This window comes from Harmonia axyridis, chromosome 6, assembly GCF_914767665.1.
Source record: "Harmonia axyridis chromosome 6, icHarAxyr1.1, whole genome shotgun sequence".
NCBI lineage: Eukaryota > Metazoa > Arthropoda > Insecta > Coleoptera > Coccinellidae > Harmonia > Harmonia axyridis.
In genome coordinates this window covers 19,126,694-19,151,473 of record NC_059506.1, presented here as the reverse complement: position 1 = coordinate 19,151,473, position 24,780 = coordinate 19,126,694, and the positions used below count along the sequence as shown (strand labels likewise).

General features: G+C 33.6%; 2 protein-coding genes across 3 annotated transcripts; both read right to left on the bottom strand.

Moving 5' to 3' along the window:
- Nucleotides 1-1,543: 1,543 nt before the first annotated feature.
- Nucleotides 1,544-24,547, bottom strand: LOC123682094 (transducin beta-like protein 2). Of its 2 annotated transcripts, XM_045620493.1 has the most exons (7): nt 24,048-24,505; nt 23,584-23,778; nt 5,788-6,011; nt 4,706-4,892; nt 4,469-4,654; nt 1,945-2,130; nt 1,544-1,827 (listed from the first exon to the last, which is right to left on the bottom strand). In XM_045620493.1, the coding sequence occupies exons 1-7, from the start codon at nt 24,172-24,174 to the stop codon at nt 1,613-1,615; spliced, it is 1,320 nt and encodes a 439-aa protein (XP_045476449.1). In that variant the 5' UTR covers nt 24,175-24,505; the 3' UTR covers nt 1,544-1,612. The 2 variants fall into 2 exon arrangements, with proteins under 2 accessions (XP_045476449.1, XP_045476448.1); XM_045620492.1 differs by lacking the exons at nt 1,544-1,827; nt 1,945-2,130; nt 4,469-4,654; nt 4,706-4,892; nt 5,788-6,011 and adding an exon at nt 21,355-23,395 and having other exon boundaries at nt 24,048-24,547.
- On the bottom strand, nt 7,669-8,083 carry LOC123682095 (mobility group protein 1A-like). Its single transcript, XM_045620495.1, has one exon. The coding sequence runs from the start codon at nt 7,996-7,998 to the stop codon at nt 7,741-7,743; it is 258 nt and encodes an 85-aa protein (XP_045476451.1). The 5' UTR covers nt 7,999-8,083; the 3' UTR covers nt 7,669-7,740.
- Nucleotides 24,548-24,780: the final 233 nt, after the last annotated feature.

Below are 24,780 nucleotides of genomic sequence, written 5' to 3'. Positions count from 1 at the left end.
GATGCTATGCTACGACTAAGGTACTTTCCGAAGGAATGGAAGAAAGCCCACGTGGTTTCAATCCACAAGGCCGGCAAAGACGTTAAATTCCCGCAGTTCTACCGCCAGATCAATATTTTCTCGTGCATAGGGAATATAACGGAAGTGATAACTGAATAGATTAAAGGCAATAACCAAAAAAAAAAGATCATACAGTTGGAAGAGTTCGGTTTTCAAAGCCAATACACTTCACTGCGCAACAAGTGCTCCGAGTAGTGGAACAAATCACGGATTGATTTAACCGCAAACAAGTCACATGGGCTGTCTTTTTTGACGTGGCCAACGGGTTGGACAAAGTTTGACACAAAGGTCCGCTATACAAACTGCTTTCGGCCGTTTCCCTACAGATCAACTAGGAGCCTCTTACCTGCATTTTTGTAAGTTCAGAGCCAAAAATTGACGGAGTACTGTCTGCAGAGAGGGCACTTTCAGCCAGAGTACCGCAAGTATTTCTGCTGTCAACGTTATTGTCTGCATTATATGTATCCGACATCGAAAACGGAGAAAATCTCCATTGCACTTTACGCTGACGATACCGCAATTCTTGTCAGTTCAGGGTGTCCCAAAATGGCAGAGAAGTACCTGCAAGAAGCGATCTCGAAGCTTCAATCATGAATTGAACCCTAAGAAGAGCAAGGCTGTTCTCGCCAGTTGAAAGAGAAAAGATGCCCAGAGACACATCGTAAATTCGGTAGGAGGGTCGAATGGAAAAACGAGACAAATTTTCTGGGAATGATACTTGACAAGAAGCTCACTTGGAAACAACTCGTCACAACAACTGTGTAGAAGGGGAATATAACAGCGGAATAGTTGCAACCTCTACTTTGCGTAATCGGCCATGCAGTGACTTGCCTCCAAAATACTTCGTGAGTGGATTGAGCATTTAAACCGGCTTTGAAAATCCAAGAGGTGCATTAGTGTAGAGTAATTGTTCGGTGTTTCAGGCAGAAACCCCTGCCATAAGGAAATGTGTTGCGCTCTGGACAGCAACTCTGCTAGCCCTCGACACTCCACAAGTTAAGTCAAAAGTTAGTATGTGGGGGTTCGTGGGAACAAACGAGGAGACAATCAATGGACAAAGACAGTCCAAGTCACTTCTCTCTTATTAGACGAGCTGGACTAAAAAATTTCTCTAAACAGGAACAGTAGAAAATGACGAGCGCACTCACGGGACATTGTCCCGTAAGGTATCCTCTGAAAAAAAAATGGGAAAAGCGTCTGAGGACACATGTCGCTTCTGTCAATAAGCCACTGAGACAACTTAACACTTGCTATGCAATATGAAGCTGCTCACCGAAAAAGGCTACAACACCTTGGCTCTTGATTTTAAAGCCAGAACAAGTGATGAATGTAGCTCCCAGAAAATCACTAAAGTTCATTGAGACATTACTTTTTTTTCAGAAATGGAATCCCTATTTTTTTACATATTGCGTACCAGGTCCCAAATTTTTTGTTGAATTCAAACCACATTCTTACATTCAGCATTATAATAAAACTATGGTAATTACTAATTATTTCATTTATTTTTAATTCATATAAATATAAAATTTTATAAACGTTTCATAATCATTTTTTATTTATGGATGCCGTCCAGGAATGCTTGGCTTTCATTAATGATTTTTTGAAGGCGCTCTTTGGTGGCGGACGTTTGTTGTTCCTTCAGTTTCAGTTTGGCATTCTGTATGTCACATTTGTAACCTGTTATATTGTGGAATACCATAACATGTCTATGGCCAGTAGTGAGCAGATAGTATCCAGTAGCATCGAACATGATATGATTTATTTTTCCTAGAAAAAAAAAGATTCTCGAATAACAATTTTGCATCGAAATTTAACATGGATTCTAAACTATAATTATAAAGCATGCGATTCAGAAATAATACCAAATGAAGAAGCATTAATTACCTTCATAAATATCTTCTATTGTTTGATCCAAAGTTCCATCAAATGAAAAGAAGAATTGAAGAGAGTTCTTCACAGCAATAACAATAACACCATTTGGTGATAGGGCAACTAAGGCTGCATCCTCACTTGGGTTTCTATATTTACCGGAGGTTAGCAGTCGTGGGCTTTGTCCTTTCCGGTATTCGACTGGAAATAAGTTTACTGGTTAATATAGATCCGAAAAAAATACAAAATTATTGGAAAAATGTAAAAGAAGGTGGCTCTGCGAACATAAAAAGGGTAATATCCTCATAGTTCATATAGGTTCCGAATATCTTTAGCGAAGATATCTCGAAGAGCATTTTCCACACATGACCGACATTTTCATTTAAACTTCTTTCGAACATTTTACACGGTAGCCTCAAGAAGTCAAACCACCACAATTAATATTAATTCCTGAATCTCTTATTTCATTTGTTAGTAAAGGTGCGCTTTATAGTCAGGCCTTCATTCAGTACGAAAACAGTTCAAGTAAAAGAATATAGTAAAACTTCGGTGAGAGGGAACACCATCAAGGTAACTGATCAGAGCAAAACGGAATTATTGATTTTTCCTCTTACATACAACCGAGTTTTATGGGTTTTTCATATAATTTCTTTAAAAAATAATCTCCATTGTAGAATGACAATATATCTAATTTGCGAATGAAACAAAAATATTTCCGGAAAAGAATTCATGATATGTTCAATGTATAGAGCAATGATATATTTTCAAAATATTAGAGAAAAAACCTTTACCTCTTTACAAAAAAGATAAACCTATAATTTTGTAAAAAAAAAATCGACCGCCGTACAGTGCTGCCCTCTACTTATATGCTTCGTAAAGACAAAAAAGATATAGTGAATTACAACTTCGTACAACGTACAAAGTTTGGTCATCACAGAAGCGCCATAGGGTGAATGAATAGGAAAAAAGAAGTAGGAGGAAATTTTCCCGATTACGCGACAGTAATTTTTAATGTAATAAAATTACATATGTAACAGATTACAACTTGAGCTTAGTTCTACGCCAGTGACGCCCCTTAGCGTTGTACCTTATGGTATTTCATGTCCTCATGCGTACCTATTGTGGTATAGGCCTATTTTGCTTTAGTTTCTTGGCCAATTTTCTCTTGATTATAAAAGTCTCGTGAGCCGACATTTTGACAATTTGCGAGAACTCACAATTAATTCCAACCTGGAATGCCCTGAGGACATGATTTGTTACATTAACAGAATTGGCAACTTCCTCTCCACACACGCTAACAAAAACCTCAAACAAAGTACTCTTAACTTAACAAGTTTCTCTATGCTTGGTTTGTAAGCAGTGTACCTATTAGGCCAATTGAAAAGTCCCCGGTCTGATGCACAGATGGCGGTGCTAGTATTAAATCCATATGATTTTTAGTTAGTACCCACCTTCAAACGATACGTGTCAAAATTTGACAGCAGTCCGACCATTAGTTTGTGAGATATTGCGTTGTGAGTGTAGCTACTTTTGTTATTTGAAAAAAGATGAAAAAAATTTTTTTCGTGTGCCGATAAAATATTGCTTTTTTAAGGGAAAAAATACAGTTGAAGCAAAATCTTGACTCGATGAAGAGTTTCCGGGGTCTGCACCAGGAAAATCAACCATCATTGATTGGTATGCTAAGTTCAAACGTGGTGAAATGAGCCCCGAAGACGACGAAAGCTGTTTAAGTTCAATAAACCTGAATTTTTGCGTCGATATGTGACAATGGAAACATGGCTCCATCGTTTCACTCCGGAGTCCAGTCGACAGACAGATGAGTGGACGGCATACAATGAACCGAATCCAAAGCGAGGAAAAGCACAACAGTCAGCTGGCAAGGTTATGGCATCAGTATTCTGGGATGCGCAAGGTATAATATTCATTGATTACCTCCAAAAGGGCCAGACCATCAACAGCGATTATTATATAACGTAATTGGATCGTTTCAAGGATCAAATCTTTAAAAAACGGCCCCATTTGAAGAAAAAAAAGGTGCTGTTTCATCAAGACAATGCGCCGTGTAACAAATCAATGAAAACAATGGCAAAATTGTATGAATTGAGCTGCTAATTACTTCTGCATCCACCGTATTCAACTATGTTGAATAATAAAATCAAATTTTGCCAAAAAAATGTGTTTTACTATGGTATACCGGGGACTTTTCAATTGGCCTGTTACATAATATTATTAATGTGAGTATTAAGCATTCCTGTAAAACTATATTATGCATTTTGATAAATTTTACATTCAAATTTTGAAATCATTCTCTTTTTTCTAGCATTTAAAGATTTTTTTACATTCCCAGGTAAAACGCTTTTCCGCTCTTTCACGCAAGTTTTTTGAAGAGCATCCTAACGAAGTTTTACTGTATTATCAATACATATTTTCATCTTGAACATAACCTTAATTAGTCACCTACACATGACTTCCGTCTTTTGATTTTGTACATTTTATTATTTCAGAATAAATTAACTGAAATACTAGAAATACAAACCTTTAGTATCGAAAAGCCTCCAAGTTCCATCCTTCGATACAGTTACCATCTGGGAACTATCGGCATTACAAGCTATATCATATATTCCAGAAGTGTGTCCTGTCAATTCGAAAGCCCTTTTCACATCTTGAAATTCACCATTCTTATTAAAATTCACTTCCCACACTATGGCGTCAGGAGTGAATCCTATAAAAAGTAAATGAAAAAACAGTTCATTAACATTTCAGATAATATTACCGGAAGCTAGTAAGAACTTTCCGCATGGTGAGATTTTAGCGCAGAAGGTAGTCATTAGACATGTATCAACTTTGCTGATTATTTGGCCTTTGAGATCCCACAAAATAAGATCGTTTTTTCTAGAACAAGTCATTATATATTTTCCATTGCTGGATATCGACATCCCTATCACCTCTTCTTCATGAACCTGCAATTAGAATAAGTATAAATTGATTTGGAAAATGAAAGAAGCAAAATCTCTGGGTAACTCATCCTTTGTATGATAAAATTATCGAAAGAAAAAAATTGAAAATTCAATACTATGGTTCATTATGTAATCTCTAACCCATAATATAATTTTTTGTTTGTTTTAATGCCAATTTGGCCGACTTTCATGAGACTATGTAGCAGGCTTTAGTCTACAGAGTCCGCCCAGTATGAAAACAATAGAAAACAACATATTCCACCAAAAGCCTTCGCATAAAATTTAAAAAAATATTCGAGCACTGAAAATTATCATCTTCAAAGCCGTTTGAAAGTATAAATGGGTAAATTTTTAAAAATTTCTGGGACATTATGTATACTAGATATCTAGGACATTATTGTAGATATCTGGGACATTATTGTAGAAAGAGCGTACATTATATGAAAAAGATCTCCTGAAGAGCAAAGTTCTGTGATATGGTGTTGTGATCAAGTAACTATCAGTCGTTCCAAGGTTATGCTCAGTATTTGGTAGGACCAGCTCGACGTAGTGTATTATGAGTTGTTAAAACCAACTGAAAAAATCACAGGCGATCGTTATCGAACGCAATTAATGCGTTTGAGCCGAGTATTGAAAGACAAACGGCCGCAATACAACGAATAACATGATGAGGCATGAACTTTGTTGAAACGCCTATTTTTCTAAGATTGAATTGCATAACCTACTGAACACAAATGACATAATAAATGACCGGAATGAGTGAATATTCCCCTCAGATGGGAATTGAGTTAGCCGACAGTGAGAGAGTTTGCTCTTTTACTCCGATCGGTTGAGAATTATGACCAAAGTAGAAATAGCAATTTTTTTCTGTTGATGAACTTGAAATTTTGAGGCTTACCTTAGGAAACGTATGAGCAATAGCAGCATGGCCTAAGCTTCCATCCTTTTTTTTCTCCACCTTATAGACTTCGATGTTATTATCCTGGTATCTATGAATTAAAAAAGCCTTATTGTCTGGGCTCCATTTCACAAATATAGGGTAATCGTAATCAATGTTGATTCTGATAGATTTATGCTCTTTTGCTTTTATATCTCTGGTATCCCACAGGAAAACAGTACGATCTGAAAAAAAAGGATGAGTTATTTCTAATGCTAGTTTTCATGTCGAAAATGTCAATATTCATGAGAATGTGCCACAGTATATTGCGGCTCCCTTTATATCTCACAGAAACCGAATATGTGTATTGAATCATATATTTTTTGTTCGGAACCATTTCTGGATCAATAATCCACATTGATATAATAATTCCGAATGTATGTTAGTTTTGTATTCCTTTAATTTTAACCTTTTCAGTCCCAAACGGTTAATATCATCGTAGTGAAATTTAACACATGGATAGTTGGAGGTTATGGAAACATAAAAAGAACAGATGGATGGCTCAATAAGTGGAAAAAATCCAGATTTGATTACATGTAGAAAATTTCTGACAAGTACAAAGATTATTTCAATCAAAGCTTTAATAATAACAGGCCAATTGAAAAGTCCCCGTTCTACCATAGTAAAACACCTTTTTTTTTGCAAAATTCGATTTCATTATTCAACATATTAGTTGCCTTCGAGGGCGATACAGCGATTATAGCGATCTTCCAACCTTTCGATACCATTTTTGTAGTACGATTTGTCTTTCGCTTCAAAATAGGCATCAGTTCGGCGATTACTTCTTCATTGGCGCTAAATTCCTTTCCAGGGAGCATTTTTCTGAGGTCTGAGAACAGGAAAAAGTCGCTGGGGGCCACATCTGGCGAATACGGTGGATGCAGGAGCAATTCGAAGCCCAATTCATGCAATTTTGTAATTCTTTTCATTAATTTGTGACACGGCGCATTATCTTGATGATACAGCACCTTTTTTTCTTCAAATGGGACCGTTTTTTAACAATTTCATCCTTTAAACGATCCAATAACCGCTGTTGATGGTCTGGCCCTTTTGGAGGTAATCAATTATACCTTGCGCATCCCAGAATATTGATGCCATAACTTTGCCAGCTGACTGTTGTGTTTTTCCTCGGTTTGGATTCGGTTCATCGTGTGCAATCCACTCAGCTGACTGTCGATTGGACTCTGGAGGAAATGATAGAGCCATGTTTCATTATCACATATCGACGCAAAAATTCACTTAAACAGCTTCAAACACTGCTAGAATCATTAACACGTTGTTGCTTTTGATTGATTGTGAGCTCGCGCGGCACCCATTTTGCACACAGCTTTCTCATGTACAAATATTCGTGAATGATATGATGTACACGTTCAGATGATATCTTCACAATGTCTGCTATCTCGATCAACTTCACTTTAAGGTCATTCAAAATTATTTTGTGAACTTTTTTTATTTTTTCGTCGGGGACAACCTCTTTTGGGTGTCCACTGTGTTCGCCGTCTTCGGTGCTCATTTCACCACGTTTAAACTTAGCATACCAATCAATAATCTGCTCGATCAGTCTTCTCACGTGCATAGAGGAGATTACGGAAACGTCATTCTGTAAAGATTGAAGGCAATACGGAAAAAAAGATAATACAGCTGGAACAGTTCGGTTGAAAATTATTAAGGTCGAAGCAATAACCGTTATGAATTTTAAAATCTACATTAAGCGGCCTATCAAGAGGAAAAGAGATATACTTGGCCTATTTTACGTGTAAACTTATTGGGACTATAATTTATAGCCAGCTTATCTAAGTTCTTCTGTCTTCATTAAAAACCCCCATCCCATAATCTAACCAATTTATTCACTTTTAACATATTAATACACACAGTACAAAAGAATTATATCTAAACATTGAAAAGATTAAACTCTTAGTCTACATTCTGCTTTGCTTTGTAGGCCTGCATTGCTTCTTCATATAACCTTTTGAATTCTTTAGCCTTCGTCTCCCATTTAGATTTATCCTCCAATTCTCTCCATTGTCGTCCTCCTTCCTTGGCTATCTCTGTTACTTTCATATCTGGATTTTTGGACTTAATTTTATTCCTATTTTCGTTCAACCATAACATGAATGCAATTTGAGGTCCTTTTGGTTTATCCTTGTCTTGAACCTTCTTTCCTTTCTTCATTTTAAAATGTTATTTGATAAAACTTGGATGTACTGAATGTCTTTTATATTAAGTGGTGTTAACAGATGTAATTGAAAACAACAACGGTGCGATACGCATAAGAAATTACAACGGTGTTATCCAGTATTTTACATTTTCATTGATATATATTAGGAACAAGAGAGGACCTAAAACTGTTCCTTATGGTACACCAATTGTTATCTTGGTTTGGTGTGAAAATTTCCAATTTTTGTAGTAGATTTTTTTAATAATTTTTGAAAAGTAGATTTGTGGTTCCTCTGATTCCTATATTATCCAGTCTGTCTAACAATTGCTCATGAGGTATAGTATCAAACGCCCTTACCAAGTCAATGAAAACTGCTAAGGTCTAGCTAGGCTAAAAAGCTTCATTAGGCGAACACATCCTTGATGAGTTTAGCGTCAACGCCGTTTTCCCCAAGTGCTGAAAGGTTCAAGTTAAAATTTCTTTAATTAGTTCCTGGGGTGTTACTGATTTTATGAAAATCGATTTCTGTGTGTTAAATTCATTTTTGTATATTTTCAATTGGATCTACAATTCTACAATGAACTGCATTCGGTTTCCTATATGCATATGAATTGAACATTGACTTGTACAAAACGGCATAGAATAAAAATATATTAGGCCGTTTTCGAGAAAATTTGGGGTATAAAGATACGTGTTCCCCCTGTACAGTACGTGAGGACATATTCCAAGGTTTAAAGAAAAAAGTTAAAATCGATCGAAGTAGGTCTGTATACGCTAACATAGAAAGTGGTTTCACCAAATTTTATCTTTGTTGCAAGCAATGCATTTCCATTGAGAATTTGCCATATTAAGCTACTGTACTTGACGATTTGACTTGACATAAATAACACCACCATGTACACGATTGGTCTAATATAATATATGGTATGATAACCCACCAGTGGCATGCATGGTAATCTCTCAAAAGAACACCAATGCTCAGCCCTCATATCTAGGCCATAAGAACTGGGTGAAACCTCAAAGTACAAAATTTAGTTAGTGAACACACCACTATTTCTAGACATATTAGTCGCAAATCTAAAAATGATATTTCGATGAATCAGGGCTATAGCCAGGACCGGCATACCGGTCATTTGCCGGATGTCAAATTGTAAGGGCGCACAGTCAGTAAATAAAACAAGACACTTTTTGACACAAAATGTTTTTCTTAGTGAAAATACCACTCTTTGTAGTAAAATTTCCAAGCGCCAATTTTATTGAAATCGAATAGGCGACTGCCGGAATTATCGCTAAATGTCACCAGATGATTGGTTCATTGGTCGGCTTCTTTTGATGTGAGATATTCTTAAGGCTACTTGTTTCGAAATAAGAATTATTATTTTTCAATCACGATATCAGTGTTTTCTCAAGGTTAACATATCATATATTTTTCAGTTTTTTTTTAATATTTTTACTGTTTGAAGTTAATTACTGGTGTAATCTACTGTACCTGAATGTATTCTTTTATTTCCTTTTGTTGTACAAAATTTACAACGGCCGCATCAATTTATACAGGGTTAGAACTATTTAGAGGGGCACTACAGGGATATCGAAAACCGTTAGAGATACAAGGTGGCTTAAATTACAAAAAAGTTGCGAACTGAAAAAAATTGATGGCACATTTTCGCGCTCGATTTTTGAGAAAATTATTTTGGTGAAAACCGCAAACTCATAAATTCCAATGTTTTCAAGTTATAAAAGAAAATTGGAAAATGGCGTGCAATGAAAAGTTCTCATAACTTCTTCAATATTAGTGCTATTAACATGAAACAAAAACATCCTACAGGCACTTTTTTCAGTAGAATCCATTGATGTGATAATTTACTTTTTATTGCCATTCGTTTTGAAATTATAATTCCTTTTTTTTTTCTAAGTGTAAACTATAACAAATAAAATCGCTCAATTTCTCCGTTTCCAAAAATATACAGCGTGCCATGAAAGTAGCTTAAATCGTCAATAATTCTTGTACGAAGAATTATTAAGGAAAATCCTCGCATCCGTCAATTCTTAATTTCAAAAGCAATTTAACCAGTGCTTTTTTGAATTTGATATTTCTAACCCCGTACGCCCCGCACCCCTCTACTTAATTTTTTCAAATGGGAATATATGGATTGTGATACGGAAATCGATGAGTTTCCTATTGAAGGATAGAAAATAATTTTAATGTATTAAATGTTCGAATTCCTCGATGAATTATTCAACGCAGCAACATGTATACTTCCGACTTCTCTCTGAATTTTAAGTCGCTGGTCTTCCAAATTATCTGACCGATTATGGTAAACAGTACTCTTCAAATGGCCCCCCAGAAAATAGTCGAGAGGGTTAAAATCTGGAGATCGGGGTGGCCACTTCAATGGGGAGGCGCACCATCTTGTTGGAACCAAATTAAAAATCCATGGATTTCCCTCAGTGATAATTGGTAAAATAATAATAGTCTGAATGCAATTACATACTCTCTAATCACGAATTGTAAAATAGTTCCTAATTTTTTCAATAAAAAGCGGCACAACCAATTCTATTCTTAGTTACATCGCTGAAAGGTTATCAAATTACCTTTCATTTGATGTATCCCATCCATATATTCCCATTTGAAAAAATAAAGTAGATGGGTGCGAGGCATAGGGGGTGAGAAATAACAAATTCAAAAAAGCAAGGGATAAATTGCTCTCGAAATTAAAATTGACGGGAGCGAGGATTTTCCTTAATAATTCTTCGTACAAGAATTATTGACGAGTTACGTTACTTTTTTGACACGCTGTATAACATGATATATAAATATCTTACCAAACTATAAAAATTATCAAAAGTTTAAGTTTCACACAGAACATTAATCTAAAGTACCTATCTATAATAATCTGTGAACTTCAGATAATTGAAATATTCGATAGCCACAAAGGTCAGCGGATTCAACACCGTTGTATTTTTGCAACAGGGGAAAAAATCTAATGATGTTAAATCCGTTTACCTTGGTGCCATCGAATATTTTAATCATCTTAAGTTCGTAGATTATTATTGTATATAGGCACTTGGTTGATTAGCCGTGTGAAACTGAAACTTTTGATGATTTTTATAGGTTTATAAGAAATTTATACATAATGTTATAAATTTTTGAAAAGGGAAAAATTGAGCGTTTATATTTTTCATAGAAATTGTTACATTCAAAAAAACACAACTTGGTATTATAACATAAAAACGAATGGCAATGAAAAATAAATCAACACCAATGGATTCTACTCAAAAAAGCTCCTGTAGGATGTCGCGGAAGTCCTGCGAGGAATACAAATTTGATTCAATTCAACTATGACCATGTGAACAAAAAATATCAGTAGGTATTGTTTTTATTAGATGCTTAGAAGCATAATATGTAAATGGGATATTCGTCATTGAAATAAATTCATTCAATTGATATTGTCATTGAATGGAAGAAGCTAGCTGAATGAAGAAACTCTCATTAAAATTATTTTGGACCACAATTTTATGAGGACACCATTCAGAATACATTGATGAAGCGGGACATTTCCTAAAAAGCACAAAAATTTGGCATTTATCCGAGTGCTAATGTATTGTTAATGAAATCTCTTTCAGATTGCTACTTTCTCCGGGGACGCTAATATGGTACTTTCACTTTTTGATTGCTAATACAATCAGAGTGGACTACCTGGTCACTTTATTCGATTTATGTTTTCCAATGGCAATCCAACGAAATTTTTCGAACAAAATTAAAATTAAATATACAGTTTTCATTTCGTGTACTGGAAAATGCAATGAGTTACATACTGGTAGGTACCAAGTAGAAGAAAGAAGTACTGCTTTATTTGGAGAGATGATTCTATGGAGTTCAATATGATTGAAACATGTTTCGAATATTTTTCAGAATGAAATAGAAAATTAATTTACAAGATGGAATGAAATAGTCAATATTCACTTTTGTTTTGGTTTATCTCTTTTTCAATGTTTTCAACTTTTCTATGTGGGATTTATAGAAGAATGCAATTCAGTACAAAAACCGGACTCAATTTTGAAAATCCGATCAATTGATTCCATAGATTTGAAATTTAATGGCTATAGTGCAATAGGTGATACTAGAAGTCAATATAAGAAGGTTTATTCAATAGATGTGGTGGCAAATATTACTCAAAATCACTTTTGAGCTCTCGTCATAGATGCGCTAATTGCACCCCTGAGACCAGCGCAATTGATCCTGGAATGACGAGCTCTCAAAAACTACACTTCACGTCTTTTTTTTTCTTCGATATTTTTTATAAATCTGATGACAATGCTTAACATCGTTGTTCTATATATGTATACATGTAGATCCAGGTCTATCAAATTTTTACTTGAAAAAAATAATTCAACTTCTTCGATTCTGTCACGGAAATATTAGGTAATTTTTCGAAATTGTTCTTGAACATTCTTTGGTATATATTCACGGCACTCCTTGTCGAATTTTGTCAAATAACAAATTTCGCTGCGAGACAGGTATCTACCCTGTAAATTTAAAATTTTTAGATCCTTCCGTTCTAAAGTTATCGTTATCGGACGAACCTAATCCAATTTGTCATCAGTGAGTCGATTTTTATTATTTGAGATCACCGTCGGCTGAAAAGTAGAAAATTGGAGACATTTTGACAAAAGTATAGTGCAGCGATCGGTTCTGAGAACAAGCGTTTAAAAATGAGTGATCATTCATTCGCCAGTTGCGCCTTTTAAGACCACATTACTTTATATATAGACTATTCTTTTCTTCTTTTTTTTATCTCATATGCCGAGTGATATTTTTCACCTGAAAAATAAATTGAAATTTTTCGATATTGGCATCCAATTTTTAATTTTAATTTTGTCAGCTGATGAAGAATGCTTATAGTAACAATCCTGTAAAATATCAAATTTGCCATTTCAACAGAGATAAGAGAGTTCAAAGTTTCAGTATTTTTTCATAAATCACCCTATATCTGTGAAACCAATATCATTATGGGACATTTTAACCGTTGTGCCTTACGTCACCAGTCACCCTGTAGAAAGCTTGTAGAAAAGTATGAGAGATCACAAATACTGGGTCATGCTGAGAAATGTATGAAATCCAAACAACAAAGCTACACTTGAAGAAAACCACAAATGCGCCGAAAACCAAATTCAAATAAACGCTGATTTGATATCATTAAAAGACGCTTATAGAACAAATTATATAGGTACGCTGTGTCGATAACCCAGAAGAGGTCGACGAATTCTGTCTAGACTGTGGAAGGCGAAAAAAATTGTCTTTCTAACAACCGGAATATCGAAACATAGCATCTGCAAACTGCAGAACCTACAAAGATGTGCAAACGGGTCAAAAATAATAACATAATAAACCATATTGGCAAAGAAGTTTTGAAACCAAAGTAGATCGACTCCGACAAAATATCGAAAGGATTACCCAGTAAACAGAAGTATTAAATTCAAATGAGTTTATAATACTTGATGGAGTTTATGTAATAAAACTTCATATCAAATTATTATCACACTATCCTCCTCTAGTTTCATGTATTTGTGAATTGACTGTAGGAATATAGAATAGAATATTTCTTGAACGTCTGCAACATTTAACTACATAATATAACTACCATAATTATAAACAATTTTTCAAAAGTGGAGTAATGCACCTATCTCCCGAGGGAGTAATATTGTGCCTAATTTGTAAAATCCAAGGGAGTAGATCTTTTTTTCTCGTGGGAGGAGGGGTTATTACCAATTCGATTGTTCTTATCTTATACTGAGTGTTCCTGAATTGGAGTTACGAAGGAAAATGAGAACAAATCGTTTGGGGACTCATGTTATAGGAATATTTCTCTTGAAATCTGTCATTTTCATTTGTACCTCCAAGTTAGGAAAACCCTGTAGATATAGTCAGTTCAAAACGGATGTCTTCACAAATAAATTGCGATTTGAATGAAACACAATAAATTGTACAACACAGCCCAGATAATTTTTCGATGCGGAATACTCGGTTCAGTTCTTTGATAACTACATATTGAAATTTTGTGACGAGAATGATACAAAAAATAGAAAACAACGGGTAAGGGTTTACCGATGACGAATGCAAAAATCACACATGGCAAATAAGGGACGATGTTGAGAAAGCGGATAGATAAAGGAGAATAATAATCCTCGGATAAAGGCGAGCTCGTAGTGAAATAAAAGTACTCATCTTGAAAGCGATAATAAACTCATAAACAGTAAAGGGGTCCGATTTTTTACTGACGTGTCGATTTCTAAAGAAAGTAAAATGATTATTATTGGTTCATTTTATGAAGAAATTTTCGTTCTTCGTCTCTGCGAGATTTCTAATTTTATATCTTGGGGGGAATTTACCCCCAGTACCCCCCCATTTCTACGTCCTTGGTAAAATTTCAACTATTTATACTCACAACTGATACACAATACACAAAATCTCATTTCGTATTATCATATTACCTATACAGGGTGTGATGTAAACTTTCAAACATTTCGCAACAGAATATAGCCTTTTAGAATGAACCGCTTCAACTTCATGGAGAAGAACCTAAAGTATTGTATATTCAATTAAATTATACAGAGTGTTTGGTAATTCGAGGTGGACGGGGTCAAATTTAATTTGGTCTGTGCTGCCGGTTGTAAAAACGATAACAGAAGTTGCACGATCTCCATCGAGGTCAATAATGTTTGTTGAGAGCTCATTTACCAAACAGATGGATATATATGATCTATCATTTCGCACAATATTTGTAATTTTGAATTTTGGGACGGGAATGGTCTACAACTATCAGCTTCAACTCCCTGATTACGATTGAGTTCGATTGAAGTTTTCAGGGTAGATTCGTTAATTCAAGTAGGAGAATTTTTGTTTAACAAAATTGCACATTCGATCAAGATAAAAATTCATATCATATTTGGATGAAGAATGATAATTTCAATCCTCAAGCAAAATGTGTCCATACATTTAGGCTGAAAGCATTCGTAACATTTTGAGCACTTTAAATAGTCTACCACTTTTCTTTTGCAGTGCGCGGACTTTGTGTCGACATTTTTCATATTATTAACGGACCCACTTTCACTGTCGTCTTGTTCGTCGGCTATTTTGAGCCAGAATTATATACATAAAATGATTGCTTCGTTCAGAAATAACTCAGGTGATACAGGAAAAAGAATAAAATATTTTTTTTTCTTGGGGTTCCTTCTCCTATCGGAGGTTGAAAATCATCACGGCAAGAAAATAATTATGGGACTATTTTCTCCTCTCCCCTTCAATTTGATCTATTATTTGTTGAAAAAACAACGCAAACTACTTATCATGTAAGTACTTAGTGGAAAAAAAAATTTTTTCGGCTACCCCTACAGAAAATGAACAAAATCGTACAACTCGCCAACTGTCTATTCAATCACTGTGCAACGAAAAACTGTGCGATTCACTTTACCGTAAACAGAAAGCACGATCAACAACCAATACGGTAGCATCTGTAAAGTAAATCGCACGGCGAATAACCAATAAGATAAAACCTTCAGTGGTTGCCAAGGAAACGACTAACATACAGCTCGCATAACCTATAACTTTTTGACGTTCCGTAATTTTGTCGCGATTTGCAACCAGTTTTTGGATTAGCCTAAGTTTTTATGTAAATGAATGCGGTCGTAGAAAAAGTATAGTACACAACTCGAGCTGTAAGACAACTACAACTTTTTCTACTCGTGCGTATAATATGCTTCTTACAACTCTTGTTATGTAATTTATTATAATTTTATAATCAAAAGATTACATATTTTTACAGAATAAAGGTACATCCATGTCATTTTCTGGGCAAAATCTTTTTGCTTGTAAAATGTTTATAGACAGTTTTCAATCTGAAACAAACTGAAACTTGTAAAGTGTTTTTGTTGAACAGAATTAATTAATAGCATTTATCAATAGTTATAATGATTTTAAATATTCATAGACATGATTATTATTACTCTAGGTGAAGATTATCTGCGTTGAAAAAACAGAATCTACCTTTGTACGAATTAATTGCCAATTATGTTATACCTGAACTAATGTTTTCGATCAGAAAATGTTGGAAATTTCTTCGTGAAAAAGATTTTCAGGGCTCTAGTTTATGTTTGACTTCCCATTTCAACTAATGGGGGTTAATATCTTTCGTTTTTATGTACATGATTGACACCTGAGGGTCATATTATAGATTAAATAAAGGTTTATCATATTATATAAAAATAATTTCAAGCTGAATTCAGAATTTCTTGTGGATCGCGTCTTCAGAAGAATGTGGAATTCAAGCAGATTATCGAAAAGAAAAATAACCAATAATTCCGAAACAACAAATCAGCCTTGGTTTGCAAATTCAGTTTGTATAAGTGGGATAATCAAATGTTTAAGGGGATTGTTTCATCAGAACAGAACTCTCCGTCTGAAGATAAAATAACCGACAACAAAGACATACCTAATAAATTAGATCTCATAATTTATTACAACTGTTCTCTGGCCTCCAATAGGCGCATGAATTAAAAACGAGGGCTCAAAAGCATCTGACTATATATGAATTTTGTATTCGCCAAGAACATTATTGGACGTTCAATGGAACAAGGAAGAAACACGAATCGAGCCATATAGGCTATAACGATTTGCTGATGCATTTGAAAAAACTGCATTTAACTTTCTAATAGTGCCGTAGATTTCCAAACGAACTCGATGGATATTTAAATATAGCGCACAAGCATTCTTAGAAATGTAGGTGTATTGGAGTAACGAGGAGAAAGTTGATGAGAAATTCAGTATGATATTATTACGCAACTGACCAACTATCTTGTTTTGGTTGTTTTCGATTTTCTTATGCGGCGAGATTGTTTCGTACGAACTTTCCTATATGTTGTCTGTCGCCTGCAAATGTAGCAACGCAATTCATTTTATATTATGACTTCCCTTAGATTTGTACCAGCTATTGGTTTGATATTTTCAATATGAATGTAAGGAATAGAGTTGCACAAGTTTGAATTGAATGTTTGAGATTGAATTGAAATTAGGTCAAACTCAAGTCAATCTTTCTGACAAATGATTCAAATCAAATCAAACTGGAAAATGGTTACAGGTTTGAAAATTCCAACTGTTTGTCAAACTAGTTTGAGAGAGCTTGAAAAATAATTTGTTTGGTAGATATATCTTGAATGGGTAAATTATTTTTCTTAAATATAGTAAGTAGGTAAAAAAATACCTACATTAATTTAAAACAAAAAGAAAATACATTATTTCAAACTTTTTTTCAATCAATTCCTACTTGTCACCTCAAAATTCTTCGTGAAAAGTTTTTACTTCAGAATTTCTTACAAATTAAGTGAATGCGCAAGAAATCTGAAAGTAAACGCATATTTTTAACTTCAAGAATAAAGGAGCTGCCGTCCAAAAACTATTTTGACAATTTTGGATCCATAGTTTTATGTTGGTACTACCACAAATACTACTTGATCCAGAATGTGTTGCTGCCTGCTGAAATTCTTCTTCATACAATTTTTTATGGCTCTTCATCAAATGTCGTTAAAGAACTAGTTCCACTATTGGCATTTTATACCGTTGTTCTTTATTTCTACAAAATTTACACTTTACAATTTTAATTGTTTTAGAATCGTCTGCCATTACATAAAAAATCTGTATATTTCTTTTTCTTATTGATAAATTTTGCCACGTATACAGATTTTTTCCTCATAGTTTTTGCAGGGAGGGGTTCTTCAAAATCAGACTCACAATTAGCTGAATGGCAGAGTACAGGTTCAGACACGTTGTGCAATAGGATATTCAAACTTCAAACTGTTTGAAGAAGTTTGATTTCAAGCCAAACCTAAAGATACAGAAATCAAATCAAGTCAAACTTTTTTTACATAAAAAGTTTGATTTTTAAGTCTAGTCAAGTTTGTGAGTAAAATCAAACTAGTTTGACTTGAATGCATCTCTAGTCTAGGAATCCTCCAAGGAAAAAAAATCCTCCTGAAATTATCAGTTTCAGTCAAATCAAATAAAAGACACTGCAAATTTTACACAATATTTTATTATCTCCTTCTGTTCGCAAATCAAACGATTATTCAATGAAACACAAATTGTGAATTGAAAAAAAAACATTCAACCTCTACTCATTGAAATGAAACCTGTGGTCGCGGGATTGGAAGGACGATACGTTAGCATTATAGGCTAATCAATTGTGATAGGGAAAAAATTCCAAGGGGAATATTGAAAAATACCTAACTCTGAAAGTAATTGAACCTTGCAATAATAGTAGGTATACAGGGTGTCCCGGGAAGAATGCTAAAAACAGATGCCATAAATGAAGATCATCATGGAGGACTCGTATAAAGACTATAAAGAGTGCCTTCGTTTGGGATATACAGGGTGATGTTCATCTTATGAGTGAAATTTCACAGTTTAATAATTCTTTAACTAATCGACCGAATAATTTCAAATTTTGAAGTTTTGTCACCCTTCAATATCGCCTTCCTTCAATATTTCTGAAATTGAATAAATCAGCTCCGAAAATTTTAGACTTTCTATTTTTGTGAATATTGATCACTTTGTACGTTAATAAGTATCATGTTTTTTTTTGTCTTTTTTCCAACCACAAAGATCAATTCATAAACCAAATTCTTAATCTCTTCTTGGCACCGCCATACAGGGTGATCAATAAACATTCCCTTATGAAAGAAATTTCATAGATATCATATCTTGAATTTATCCGTAGAATTATTTTGAAAATTGCAATTTTTCAACATTTACGAATGCCTTTCTTCAATATTTCTGAAATCGAATATATCAGATCCGGACTAGGAAAATTTTAGACTTTTTCTATTTTCATGAATATTGGATCACCTTGTAGGTACATGTTTTATGACGTCAGGGTCGCATCAATACCAAATATTTTTTAAAAGTCTTAGGGTACTTAATATTTGGCTAGATTATATTATTATTATTATTATAAACTTTACACACAAAAAAATACAAAAATTTGAGCATAGACAAAGTTCACTATAGGACACTATGGCCCAGCCATCGGTCATACGAGTTCTTGAACGCATTCACCGAGCCAGAACCGACAACACTCTCGGGCAAACGATTCCAAGTTTCAAACACGCGGTTGGACAGGAAATGCTGCCTGCGGATCGAGGAAAAACTTTCTTTTTTCAATTTTTCAATATATATTTGGTTTTTAGTGATGATTTGAATTTACGATTCCCAAGAAAGGAACTGAATCGTCAGCTACGATTTTTTCATCATTATTATAATAATTGAGAGTTTGGAGGTTTTTTCTTCAATATAAGTATTTTCGTTATATTCATTACCAAGTCATTAGTTCATCCAGCATCTCTATGTTTTCTATTAAATGTATTAAGCTTTAATTTTCAGTGGTATCACAGCAAATAGCACCTTTAAGGGTAAATCAAACCAATTGATAAATAATGATCTGATATAAGAATGAAAGTTTCATCATTGCATCCTATAATGAGCATAAATAAGTAGTATATTTCTTTAAAAAAGATATCTATAGTATCAAAGACTTGAAAAGTGAAACAAAATTGTTTTCGTTTTACGCTGTAAAATGAATATTTTTGCTTAGAAACATTTTAGCTTCCCAGGTTTGAAATCACTGATACATCGTCACCATAACACTGGCTGTTTCCTGGATCAGATCATTGATGTAGATTATATCTAAAAGGGGACAATTATAGAGCCTTGAAGTACACCCCACTGCACAGTTAGTTCATCTAACGTTAATCTTTTTCCATCATCAATTATTTTCTCAGTTGCTCTTTGCCTTCTACATTGAGGACGAATTCCAGCTTGAATTCGAGTATGTCCGGCCGTAAACGCAATAACTCCCGAACCAAAAACCTTCAAACTTATCTCATATGGGTTTTCAACAAAAAGACAGAAGAATATCTCATTATTTGGATCGGGTGTCCCAAATTCGTTGTCTAGTGAGGGGATCTCAGAACATCTTTGAGGTAGAAAAAAATGAATGACACATTTCCGGTCTCCATTTTTGAGAGAATCAATTTGGTGACAACCGCAACCTCATAATTTCTACTATTTTCAAGCTATAAGAGAAAATTGGAAAAAAGCGTGAAATGGAAAGTTCTCATAACTTATTCATTATTATTAGTACTATCAACATGAAACAAAGACATCCTATATCTAGGCACTTTTTCAGTAGAATCCGTTGGTGAAAAATTTATTTTTATTACCATTAGTTTTGAAGTTATAATACAAACTTGAGTTTTTTTAAGTATAAAACAATAAAAATTTCTATAACAAATAATATCACTTTTTCCGTTTTCAAAAATATATTAGATGATATATAAATTTCTTTACAAACTATAAAAATCATCAATAATTTCAGTTTCACACTGTGAATCTATGCCTATCTATAATAATCTGTGGACTTCAGATTATTAAAATATAGGGTAGCCTCCAAGGTCTTCGGATTTAACATCATTAGATTTTTTCCTTTGGTTGTTCTTAAAAAAACATTTAGTATTTGAACATGATGGAATGTTGAAAAAATCTAATGGTGTTAAATCCGGTAGCCGCCGAATATTTTAATTATCTGAAGTGCACAGATTATTATAGATAGGTACTTGGTTGATTTGCCGAGTAAAACTGAAACTTTTGATGATATTTATACTCTGATAAGGAATTTATATATCATGTTATATATTTTTGAAAAGGGAAAGAGATAGTGATTTTATTTGTTAAAAAAATTGTTATGGTTCACATTCAAAGAAACAAAAGATTGTATTATAACTTCAGAACTAATGGCAATGAAAAATAAGTAACAAGATCAATGGATTCTACTAAAAAAAGTGCCTATAGAATGTTTTTGTTTCATGTTGATAGCACCATTAATAAAAAAGTTTTGAGAACTTTTCATTTCACGCCATTAATAAATAAAATAAATAAATATATATTTACCAATTTTTGCATAAAGCTTGAGAATAGTTGAATTTATGAGGTTGCAGTTTTCACCTAATTAATTCCCTAAAAAATCGATCCTGGAAATGTGCCATTCATTTTTTTCTAGCTAGCACACTGGATACATTAATGTTAATTCTAAAACTAACACAGTCGTTCAAATAGAATTTAAGTCCAAATCAGAATGAAGTTTATTCAGATTCGCCTGTTATAGGATAGTATTCATTTCATCAAAATGTGTAACCTTGAATTTGTTTACTATTATTCAATATCAGTTTATTTATTGAAGATTTGCCTTCAACAATGATATTGCAGTATCTATAATTTGAGGCTTGAATCTCATTTTGCAGTTTAATGATAATGAAATATCAAATTTGTATAATCACTTATATATTATTAAAATATTTCTTATAAATTCACAACACAGCCATTGTAAACAACTTATTGGTGTATAAACGATTTGTAAAATTTCAAGCTTAAACACAGTACAATCATTTCGAATTAACAATTATTTCAAAATATAAAATCTAAGGACTTCACCATTATTGAAGTTCTATTGTTTTAAAAAATGCATTCAATTGTATGTATTACAATTTTTACTTACATTGACTACATTTTTAGAGTATTTTGGTCCCATACTTTTAGGAACTATATCACCGTAATCATTCATGAATAAAGTTGACCTATAGTTGAGAAAGTAATACCGTTTCACAAAAAAAAATGTAATATATTCAACATTAGTAATTACAATTTTTGATATAAATAAAAAAACTGACTTCATCTGATAATAATAATTACAAGAAAAAATTTGTTCATTAGTCTGATAAAAACACAACTATGAAAGGATTGTGATCGAACAAGTTATGTCGGTTTAATTGTCCATGTTGAATAAAAAAGATACAAAAAATCATAACAGAAAATAAAACAGCCGAATTTCGATGGTAGATTGATATCACTAATTCTTATCACATAGATTTCCAAAAATAATATCTTAAAATTGAGATGCACCAAGTTTTTATACAAATTAAAGGCATTATAACATGCAATGAGAAAGATTTGATGAAGAGAGGAATAATAAATGGAGCTAATAAATAAGAAGCACAATGGGTACAGTATGAGGAAGGTTTTGAATATATATCATCAAACATAATAGGAATTATTCTTAAGAAAATTGTAATACTGAGATTCATGCTGCTTTCGAATCTTAAAAAATATTAACTCTAAACAACTCAAAGCATCTTCATAAGGACTATGTCCAGAATCAGATGTTTGTATTTTTTTTTGGAGATTTGTCCACATTAAATGTTTCAGTGAATACCTGAAAGGATAACCACGTTCATGAGGAAAAATCAAAGCAGTATCCACAATTTTAGAATGTAAAAGTTTGAGTACACGCAAGTCATTGTCTAAACCATGTCCTATTAAAATGGTATCTTTAGTTACCAATTTTAAAATGTCACTTTGCACTTTTGAAAATGTCTTGGATGTCAAACTGTTAACATCACTTTCAGTCACTCCTGAATATCTTGTATTATAGTCCACAACTTCATTTTCTGGTTTCACAAAGTGATCATACACAATAGATCCATTAAAAGAAAGAATGGTAACTTTGCACAGTTCGAGTCCTTTCACTGTATAACACATTTCACAGTCCAAAGCATAAACCTTTTGTTTCTTCTCTTTTTTAGAAGATTTGGTTTTCACAAATCCTTCTAGAGGCTCATTTATTCCAGCAACAGTTCCATTCCAAACATGAAGTTTTGCAGTTGTGCATCCAATTGAACCTGGCGACTTTTTACAACAAGTGAAACTGTAGTGCAGTAATTTACCCCAATGGTAGTAGCAACGTTCTTTTGTTAAGTATTCATCGTTAGTGATGAAAAATCCAGTTTTACATCTAACACAATTTCTTTCAATAGCATTGACCTGTTTCAAATCATGTGATGATCCTAAGCTCAATTTTGTTAATTCATTATCTTCACAACTATCAGAACTGTTTGAATTCTGATCAGAATCAGTATAAGAATCACATTTTTTCCTATTATGAAATACTTTAAGAGGGCTTGGAAAACATTGCCTAAGAACTCGAACTTTGTTGTTTGCCTCGTTCAAATCAGGATAGCCATTGGTGAAGAGTTGTTCAGGCAAGAGAGTAAAATCGTTCAAGAGTGCATATAGTTGGCTCTCTGTTAGACCTATTCCACAAGGAACCGTTACAGGTTTTTTCAAATTGAAGGTATTGCTACTAAAATTTTCTTTGCCATTCTTTTGTACAGGTTTTCTGTTCTTTTTCTGCCTTCTTGATAAGTTTGGTCCAAGTTTATTACTTTTAGAAAGTATATTTTCCTTGTTACTGTCACTTGAACTACTTATACTTCCTCCACTGTCCTCAGCTGATGTTGAACCTGGATCGTCTGTACACAGAAATAAAAAATCACTAAATATCACCACGCACTACAATTGATCCTACCTTCACTTGAGAATCACCACAGATAAATAAGAATAAATAGGAAGTATTTTTATAGGAATTATAAAATAACAAATACTTATATGTGAAGAATTTCACAAAATATTTTTTCAACTATTGAGAATCTCTACTTACCATCACTGCATGTAGCCAGGTATTTTCCATTAGTGGAAAAGTCTGCATGGAGCACCTCTCCTGTATGACCCTTAAAAGATGCTACATGTGAAGGATGGGTAGAATGCTTTTTCAGAGGTATCCAATGCGAATCTTTAGATTTCTGTTTTTGTTGGGACTGATTCTGTTTCACATTCTTAGCTGGTAACTTCTTCTCTAAAATGAAATTAAAAACTCAGGAAAATTCGGAAGATATTATAGGTATTATCTCAAATCAATTCTAATAGCGAAATTGAAGTACTTAATTAATATTATCGTGATAAAGAAGCACCTTGAAAATTGACTTCAATGCTAACTGTAGCAATTGTACTTCCAAGTAATTATATTTCAATATAATAAAAATTTCGAAAAGAGTGAATGAAAATGATTTTTATTAATATTAAAGCATATTTATCAAGTTACAGTAACGATATTAGTAGCCTTACTTGATATTTTTTCAACTGCTTTAGTGTCTGTTGATAAAATGTAATAGAACAGAAGCGAGATGAAAACACCCACGAATAAACCAAAGATAACCGAAGGATTTAGTAAAGTTTCCACTATACTTTCCATTTTAATTTGTAAGGAAACAATTCACTATTAACCGAACCGAAGACGGCGCCAACTTAGACCCGTACCAAAACAAAATATGACGGATGACGCATGGACCCAGATCTAGGTGCTAACTTCATGAAATAAATAAATACTGAATAAAATGCGGCAAATTTGAATGGCCATAGTCTGTATATCGTAATTGTTTCCTGAACTGTAGAATGTCCGCCGTTTTTTTAGAATTGAACTCAAAATAATTGGGACCCATCCGTTTATATTATAATAAACGCGAAATTAAGAAATAACGTATGCAGCTAACTGAACGAAATGTAGATAGAAACTGTTCCATTGTAACGTAAAGTTATTATAAGTCATTGGAAATCTACGGATCTTGCGCGCTAAATTTGTATAGAGGGGTTTTATAGGATTTACCGTTACTGAGAAATGAGAATGAGAAGCTCGAAAGAGTCGAAAGTTGAAACGATAAGCGAATCTTGGGAAACCACGTCTTCGCTTTTGTTGATTGGATTTCTTCGTTTCTGAAATGAAACGAACTAAATCCGAACAATATTTTCGGAAATTCAGAAGGAAATTGACAGGGCTGACGCGCTTGTATTTGATGTTTTC